Raw genomic sequence first — 8,779 nt, 5'->3', positions numbered from 1 at the left:
CCAAGTTTCAGCGCCATCGGCCCAGTAACAACCGAATTATTGTAATCGTTACAAAACTAAAGCGCTCCCAGCTGACATAAACATATTACCTCCATCATCATGGTTGGTAGACATGTTATCTACAGGCACGGATGATGAATGCCTCTAATCCATGCTATAGTTGTGTCTTATCTATGTATGCTGTAGGTGCACAATGTATTTGTACAGTCTCTCTTGAAAGTACCGCGCATCGGTGCGGTGGATTCATCAAGTCTGACTGCTAGGTTTTGAGAGTTGGGCTGCTAGATTTGAGAGTTACCGAATCTATTTACCTGGGGGATGGATGCGTATGTCCATTGGGTCAGTGACTCTCAAATTTAGCAGCCCTTCCTCGGTCGGGCTTGATGGATCCACCGCACCGATGCGCGGTACTTTCAAGCGCGACCGTTCTAGCAGACTACATATAGGCACTGCGGGCGTTTTACAGTGGCGGTCTGGGTCATGTAGATGTCGTGACATAACATATGTATGACATATGTAGATGACCGCTGCAAGAAGTGGTTAACATAGGACAGTTAGTCTTGGAAGTACCGCGCAATGGTGCAGTGCATCCATCAAGCCTGACCGAGAAACGGCTCCTGATTTGACCTAACCAATGGGCATCGTCACCCAGCCCCCAGGTCAATTGATTCGGTGACTCAAATCTAGCAGCCCTTCCTCGGTCGGGATTGATGGATCCACTGCAACGATGCCCAATACTTTCAAGACTGACTGTATATGGAATACACAGTGAACCCTGACTTCACATCATGATTCACGCAACCGAAAGGTCCTAGTTAAGATAGCCTGTCACCACGTGTTCATGTATATTGTGTCCTTTATACAGGAGCAGGAAACTTGTGCAGATAGCTGCCAACGCTCCGAAACTAAGTGGCTGATAGTACCGCCACTAAAGTGCACTTATCAAAACTGATTCAGTGTGGATCAGGGCTTGGCGCTGAACAGTGGTCGCAGGCGACAGATGAGCAGTGGCAGTTGTTTTACGTTCAGATTTTCGTTTAGTTTTACGCTGATTGTGGCTGCAGACCATTGATGGTGGTCACAGCAACAATTGCTGATCCGTGAAACAGTGAGTATGGTTTTGACTATAAACTTCATACGTGGTAGATATGCCGCTATTTGGTGCCTACCTATGCGTCTCGGTAGGTATCTTGGTTAAGCAGGAAAGCGTACTAGTGCCGACCACTGTAGTAGCTACAGCCTTACGCTGCCAGTGCTCTCTAGCCCATCAATTTCTTTTGAAGGCATGCCCATTTTTCTTTTGTCAATACGGGAGGAAAGGAGTCGGAAAATGATGAAAGTGAGTTTGTTGGTTTGAGAGAAATCAAGTGAACCATTTCTTCCTTTGGGCTTCTCGTGCTGTGAATGCCTCCTGCGCTAGTTACCTAAGCAGTCGACCTACCTTTTAGTTGATTTCTTCACTGGGCATTCGTGCGCTTATTTAGGGACGTGTTTTTTTCTTGTTAACGTAAGTTTTCCTCGTACCTATAACTGCATTAGGTACCTCTTATAATTGAGAATGTCTCAAGTTGGACCTAACCCGCTGCTAACTTCACCCGCTGCTTAGTGTATTTTGAGTGAGATGTGACGGCTTGTTCATTGGTTTTGCGTGGCAGGCGTACAGCGTTGACCAGCTCAGCTAGTATTGTCTCATGGTGTCTCTTGCCTCAAACCAATGACGTCGTCGGCTCTCATCGCGGTCTGGCTGGCCGTCGGTCTTGTGTCCATCGTACGCTCGCAGTTACTATTAGGGTAAGAAATATAATGCCGTCGTGAGTGAGAAGTTTGCGTGTCTTATTTTTCAATCTTGTCCATTTATATGCATTGTGTCTATTTCTTGTAGCTTACATTTTTATATCGACAATGACAGTCCAATAAAAACAATTGCATTTTAATTGTTGGTGTCATCGTCATTGTCTGTGATAAGAAATCAAATGTCCTACGCTGCTTACTTGTGGCTTACATTTACTAGCCACTACAGACAACAGAGGCACCACATAATTTCCATTGTTGCGCCATTCATAACAATTCATCCTCATCACAGGGGTGACCGTCTGGACTTTCTGGATCGGGCCGCCACATGGAGAGAAGCTCACGAGCAGTGTCGACTTCGACACTCTTTCTTGGTGCCATCGCAAGCTGCATTCGACAGCTTGGTGGGCCTCAGCTCAGCAGGTCGTCTGAATCCATCAAGGGACTTTTGGATCGGTGCCAAGTATCTACGAAACGGCTACTTTGAATGGCTTCTCCAGGATGGTGGTAAGCTTCTCTGCTGACCAAAATTGTGGCAATTAAACAAATAAACGGAGTAAATGTCGTAGCTTCGTCGTGAGTGATTACTTTGGCGAAAACTTGGGCAATTTAGTTGTTGTTTTGGTGTTCGAAGTTGCAGTGGATAATAACAGATTGTCGAGGTGCTAGTTTTCCAGAGTTATTAATACAATGTCCACGTCTGTTTCAGATTACAGCTCTCTTTCACATGAAGACGTCGCCCTCAATGCCTCCGCCGAGGTCACAGATCTATGTGGTCGAGCAACGACGATAGCCAACGAACTGAGCATGACCTGGACTTCTTGCAACGCCACCCTAGGAGTGGTGTGCTTCCGTGACGAGCACACTGACGCGGAGCAACAACAAGCCGACTACAAACCGTCTTTCACAGCTCAGATCGGTGATGCGACCGTCCGACCGTCTCCTGCTCATGACGAGGTCGTCTTTGTGAATCAAACCTCTCTGGAGACTGGTATACACCTAAACATCACCTGCGGTCCGGGCGACACCATCGTCAAAGATCACTTCGTGCTCGGAAGAACGCGCTACATCTCGAGTTGGTGGAATGCAAACTTCACCATTTTCCAACAGTTCGCGCCTCGTCCAGGAAACGCTCTGAGCGTTGGCACTTACTGGTGTCGAAGGTACGTGACAGGAGCAGCGGATCCTGTGATAAGTGGACGCCTTCACGTGGCGAGCTCTGGAGATATGTACGTGCTGACGACGACGCCAGACCGGATCTTGGAGACACTTCAGCTGCTGGAGTTGAGCTCAGGTGGCCCGGCACTGGGAGAAACGTCGACGCCAAATGGAACGATTAAAACTTTAGGGGACCTTTTGAATTCAGTTGCGGACAGATTTCGATTCGTTGCAGCGTTTGACTACCCAAGCAATCTCATCAGGCATCAGGAATACGGAAGGAAAACACCACGACCTGGTCTTCGCAAAGTGTCACTCATCATCGACACTGGTGTACCCCAACCCCTTGATGCTGCACATTTCCAGGAAAGCATTGCTTTCAATGATGCGACCGCTCGACAGAATGGAACCTCGTCCCGCAATGACCTCTCACTTCGTGAGGTTTTCCGTTGTCCCATCGTGGACGTGGAAGGACACATGTGGCAGGCGTCGAACAGCTCGGGTTTCACTCCATCGTATCCACCATGTGTAACCAATGGTCTCATGGCTGTCGTTGAACGGCGATGTATGCCGAGTTTTGGGCCCAGCGGTGCCCAGTGGGGTCCCTTCTGTGCTGCCGGCGTTTGCCAATCGAGACTTAATCGGTGCGAACCGCCTCCACCTGCATGCCCACCAGGGTTTGTACTCCTAACGGCCAACAACACAGTGACTTATTCGGGACTGTGCACGATGGTAATTTCAAATGTCAGTTTTGAAGAGCGTACTTCCACGTGTCACCATCAGCATCCGTTTTCCAAACCTTGGATTCCACTGGAAAGGGTTCCGTGGCTCAGTTCCACAATCTGGCTTCCTTTTCAAAGACTGTGGCCACATGGATCATTCTTACCGGCAATTCGAAGTCTTCTGGTTACTGATGACGGTCAAAGCACGGCCAACCTACGAAATGATCAGAATTGCACAGTGATGACCCAGAAAGGTCTGGTCTCCAGCTCTTCATGTACGGCGAGACATGGAGTGGCTTGCGTCACAACTCCTCTGCTCTCACCGACTGGAAGGGAAGCTTCACAGGTGTCGATAGCAAGACAGAGAGTATGTCAGCCTGAGCATGAGAATGGCACAACGGGCACCGAACGCTGTTTTACGCCCATATGCCCAAGTAACAGCTCGCGTATCTCGTGGGCAGAAGCGTCGGCTCTGTGCACCAGGTCTGGTTCAACTCTAGCCAGCTTGACCTCGCCAAGATACCTGGATGCAGTGCTTCGTCTGAGCGGCTTTCAAGGAAGATCGGACCGTGTCGCAGTGCAACTAGAAAGACACGACGGTCGAGTGACATGGCAAGACTTCAGCAGTCTGGCCTACCCAGGCTTGTCCCCTTTTCTGTCTACGGATGAGAGCCATACGCATGGCGTTTTAGACGTCCCACGTGGCCAGTATGACTTCGTTATGCCTGATGAAAAGGCCGTGGGATGCGCCTTGTGTGAGGAACATGCTGTCGCTGAAGCAGCAGAGATTGTGTTATTTTATGATCATTCATTCGACAACAAATCCATTCTCGCGAACGTTACGAGTCTCCAGAATTTTGTAGAAGACTGGGATGATGATCTCATATGCATGGTCTCTACCTCCGACGCGACGAAAGCTGAGCTGTTTCAGAACAGAAGAACTTCATCAAATGCACGCGATAGATTTGGAGTGGAAAGCTTCAACGTTATCTCCGATGGCCATGGGCGAGTCTTTGTACAAATATTTCCTTCAGTAGATTTTGGCTACCTCACATGCGGACTGCTCATCACCGAATTGGGAGTACAGATCACGTCTAACTCGCTTCTGTTAACCAAGCGAGATGTATTCGTGCAAGAATATGTTGTTGGAGTCCAGGAGACTGGAGGAAATATTTCGCAGTGCGAAGTTACCCTCGGTGGCTCCATTTGTCCCTGCTTCAACTTGACGCATACAAGCGAGATACTTGTAGTTCCCGAAACTACAGATCCCCAGATTTTTCAACGAAGAATGTACCTTCTCCGTGTAACATCATCCAGCAACGGGGATGTTACAGCCCACTATTACATCACCCTAGAAGCGGTCATCCTGAGACATCCACCGTCCGGAAACGCCAGCCAGTCTAGAACTTCGAACCAAAATGAACTTGAACAGGCTCACCGAGATCTTAATGGAACTAAAATCCTTACGAGCGACTTTAAACCTAAGTACATCAAGCCTGCACGCTGCTGCCCAGCAGAAAGGACACAGCACCCCGTGCCTCTCAGCTGGCCGAAGACATGCGGAGGGACTGTCTCCGCCGAAGAGCAGTGTGTGGATGGCTCCGGGCGACGGCCGCTGCGGCACTGCCAGGGTACTCCTCTGACGGGCGTCCAGTGGTCGTCTGTAGACTTCGGAGCCTCCAGCTGTGCCGCCGTATCTGTCACCTCAATGGACCTCTACCAGCTGTCTAAGGTCGACGTGACTACAGATAACGTGGTGGCCACAGCGGACGAGCTGCAACGGCTGACAGTCGAGCCGGCCTCCCTGGATGCTGGAGATGTGGTCTCGGCTGCTGACGTATTGGAAAACATCATCGCCAGTGTGCAGAGGAGCAGTCAGGGTGGGAATCGGCCCATACCACCGGAAGATGCGCTGTCTGTACGCAGGAAAGTTGTTGAAGCTGCCAGTCAGCTGATGAATGTGGACCAGTCAGTACTCAAGACCTCTTCACTGGTACCTGGAAAAGGTTCCCGCATTATCAACGCGCTTGAGGGCATTCTGGAAACTCCAGTGGAAGGCGATTACAATATAGACACGGAAAATATAGCAGTTCGCTCGGGGGACATCGTTGGCATCGCATCATCCTCAAACGAGATAACGAGCCTCAGTGAAAAAAAGGTAGCCCAAGTCGATGACATGTCTCGCTTATCCTCATCTGGTATGGAGTCATCGATCCTGTTAGAAAACAAGAGGCCTAACATTTCCGTTGCCTTTGTCGTCTACCGTAATGGTCGGCTGTTTCAGTCCCCCGGCCAACGTGTCACGAGTCAGGTAGTGTCGGCCATAATTCCTGGCGCAACGAGCAAGGAGCGAGTCTTTGGAAATGTTTTGACAATGTTTCGTAGTCTGCCAGGACAGTGTGCGCCTGCGCCAACATGCGCCTTTTGGGTTTCTGCTGAGTCTCGCTGGTCCACTACGGGTTGCTGGCTGGTGAAGGTTCAAGACGGTAGTGACTTTTGCCGTTGCAACCATCTGACTAACTTCGCCAGGATCTTCAACTACGAACGGGACGAGTATCTTAGTGATAGCTACCACTACGCTCTAGATATTGTCACTTACATCGGTAGCTGCCTTTCGCTTCTTGGACTCGTCTTTACCATGCTGACATTTGTGTTGTTCAAGAAATGGAGGAAGCTGCGTAGTAGTCAGATCGTTATGCACATGAGTGTTGCTCTGACAGGGGTCTACGTGACCTTTCTGGGAGGTCTGGGAGCGAAGGAACATCACGACGCCTGCGTTTGTATGTCGGCGCTGCTTCATTTCTTCTTATTAGCAACGTTCGGGTGGATGTGTGTGGAGGCTGTGTTTCAGTACCTGCGCTTCGTGAAAGTTGTGGGCACGTACATTCCCAGGTTCATGCATAAGGCAAGCGGACTGGTCTGGGGCGGAAGTCTTGTGCCGGTCGTCTGCGTGCTCGCTTTTCGCCCTCACTGCTACGACAGCCAAGAACACGTCTGCTGGATGGACTTCCAGAGTTTCCGCTACGCCTTGGCACTGCCGATGCTCGCTATGGTGGCGTTTAATGCCGTTCTGTTCGGCCGTATCGTGCACGCTCTGAACTGCGGCCGCGAGAGGAGGCTGCGCACCAACCAGTCGGAGCAGCAGCTGGCGCGGCGCCGTCTGCGCGTCTCACTGGTCACCCTGGTGATGCTCGGACTAGCATGGATCTTTGGCTTCCTGGCCGTACGGGAAGGTCGTCTGGTGTTCGCCCTCCTCTTCTGCATCTGCAGCACGCTTCAAGGTGAGACTTTGAAACTTCTCAAAACGTGCCAATATGTCATCAGCAATTTGAGGTACCTACATGACCTTAAAAAGTTTGTTTGTTACAAAGTAAACATGTTGGGTTAACGAGTTAGAGTATAGTATTTGAGAATGTACGTGCATTTCGTTCTAGTCGGTGTGCCTTGGTGTTGATTTATTTGCATCCGCTGCAGGTTTTTCCGTGTTCCTTCTGATGGTGGTTGGCAAGGGCGGGGTGTGGACTCTGTGGCACGCCCTGCTCAAGAACCGCTGTTGTCGGGCAATCAAGAGAAGCGTCACCTCAGCGAGCACCATGTCTACGGGCGCCACTCCGGCCAGTGGTACCAGTGAGCCACTGATGTCTGGCGGAGGTCAGTGCGACACCAGGCTCTAATGTACTGGCCGCGCCAGTGAAGCTGATGTCATGTAAAGCTGAGTGTAGCACTGAGCTCCGATGTTACGCTAAGACATTGCGGACTGTCTTGCCAGCTGTGGAGTGTACCGATGGCGGAACTAGTTACGCTGTAAGTGGGAAAGACGGGTGTCTTACCACATGCTTGGCTTGCCAGAATTATAGTGTTGCTGTGCATTAAGTTAAAAGTAACGCATAGTACTGGAACAGAGCCAGTGTCACATTATTTACCCAAACACTAACACCGCAGTATGGGTTAGAGTGTAAAGTTCTTACTTAACCTTCGCCCCAGTGGGGGGGGGGGGCATATGTTACCACCCTGTCGCGTTTTTTGCGTGTGAATAAAAAACCGCGGCGCGGCGCTTGGATAGCTTTTGGTACATCAATTTTGGACAATGTGTGAAATGTTTGACCCCAGGTCATGTCAGGTCAGGTCACCAGGTCAAGTTAACTGACCAAGCCTAAAAAAGTTTGTAATCATGTCCAGCCTGCAGCGTTTGTCAGAAAGGTTTCAAACTTGGTAAATTGCATGCTGTTATGAGCGCCTACAATTTGTATATCTCGGATTTTTCATACCTATCCGTGACCTAAGGTCAGGTCAATGGCGTGACCTTTCCATTACAAGTCAATGGAGAAAAATGAAAATGCCTCTAGATCCGTGTGTACGCATAGGAACAGTCCAAATATTTACGAATCACAATGATTTGGACCACCCGTGATGACCAAGGCGTCATTTTTGCTGATAGCCTCTAGAAAGGTCATCCGAGGTCAATTGAAGCTGCAAACAGCTTTTTGCCAATAACTCGCGATTGGAAAGAGATAGAACGCTGGGGATGGTCTCATTGTGTTTGTCTTGTTGAGACGAATCGACTGATATGCAACATGACCTTTTCGGTCAGGTCATGACCTTGACCTGAGGTCAAATTTTCAAGTTGACCTTTCAAGATCAAATTTTAGTTCATTCGACGCGTCTCGGCGAGAGGAACACGATTCTGGCAATAGAAATGTCGTGGCTTTTTGTAGTCGAAAGTTATTGTCGAAAAACACTTTTCGTAAAAACAGCTATTTTTGGAGTTTTTGCCCTCTGGAGGCTAAACCGTCGACCTGAGGTCAATTTCGATAATAAACTTATCGAAAGAAGAGTTGAAAAGCTATCGATTGCTTTTCAATGCGTTATTCTAGCTACCATAGTTCCTGAGATAGCGGCACGTTTTCTGAAAAGTATAATGACGATTGGAAAATTTTGACCTTTGATGACCTCTGGTGACCCCAATATTGCTCAAAGATGAAAAATGACTGAAATACTTTCAAACGTACGCATTGAGAGCTATCGACTGCTTTTTACCGCGTCTTTCTAGCCCTCTTAGTTTTTGAGTTAGAGGTGGGTGGTAACATATGCCCCCCCCCCCCCCCACT

The 8,779-nt window shown here is 49.3% G+C and overlaps 1 protein-coding gene and 1 long non-coding RNA gene across 2 annotated transcripts; both read left to right on the top strand.

Annotated features, from left to right (window-relative positions):
* The first annotated feature begins 976 nt into the window (after positions 1 to 976).
* LOC122376458 lies at positions 977 to 2,298 on the top strand. Its single transcript, XR_006255643.1, has 3 exons — positions 977 to 1,108; positions 1,656 to 1,791; positions 2,084 to 2,298. It is a non-coding gene; the product is annotated as an uncharacterized LOC122376458 (long non-coding RNA).
* A 1,025-nt stretch (positions 2,299 to 3,323) lies between these two features.
* On the top strand, positions 3,324 to 7,733 carry LOC122376457. The gene is made up of 2 exons (XM_043356331.1): positions 3,324 to 6,952; positions 7,146 to 7,733. The coding sequence occupies exons 1-2, from the start codon at positions 3,427 to 3,429 to the stop codon at positions 7,343 to 7,345; spliced, it is 3,726 nt and encodes a 1,241-aa protein (XP_043212266.1). The 5' UTR covers positions 3,324 to 3,426; the 3' UTR covers positions 7,346 to 7,733.
* The last annotated feature ends 1,046 nt before the right edge of the window (positions 7,734 to 8,779 follow it).

Source organism: Amphibalanus amphitrite, unplaced genomic scaffold, assembly GCF_019059575.1.
Source record: "Amphibalanus amphitrite isolate SeventyFive unplaced genomic scaffold, NRLGWU_Aamphi_draft 002147F_arrow, whole genome shotgun sequence".
NCBI classification, from domain to species: domain Eukaryota; kingdom Metazoa; phylum Arthropoda; class Thecostraca; order Balanomorpha; family Balanidae; genus Amphibalanus; species Amphibalanus amphitrite.
Note: the sequence above shows the minus strand (reverse complement) of the source record. Positions and strands in the feature narration are given on the sequence as shown.

Coding starts and splice junctions, on each gene's coding strand:
- LOC122376457 (XM_043356331.1), top strand. CDS start 3,427: ATGTGGCAGGCGTCGAACAGCTCGGGTTTCACTCCATCGTATCCACCA. Junction 6,953..7,145: donor CATCTGCAGCACGCTTCAAG/GTGAGACTTTGA, acceptor CATCCGCTGCAG/GTTTTTCCGTGTTCCTTCTG.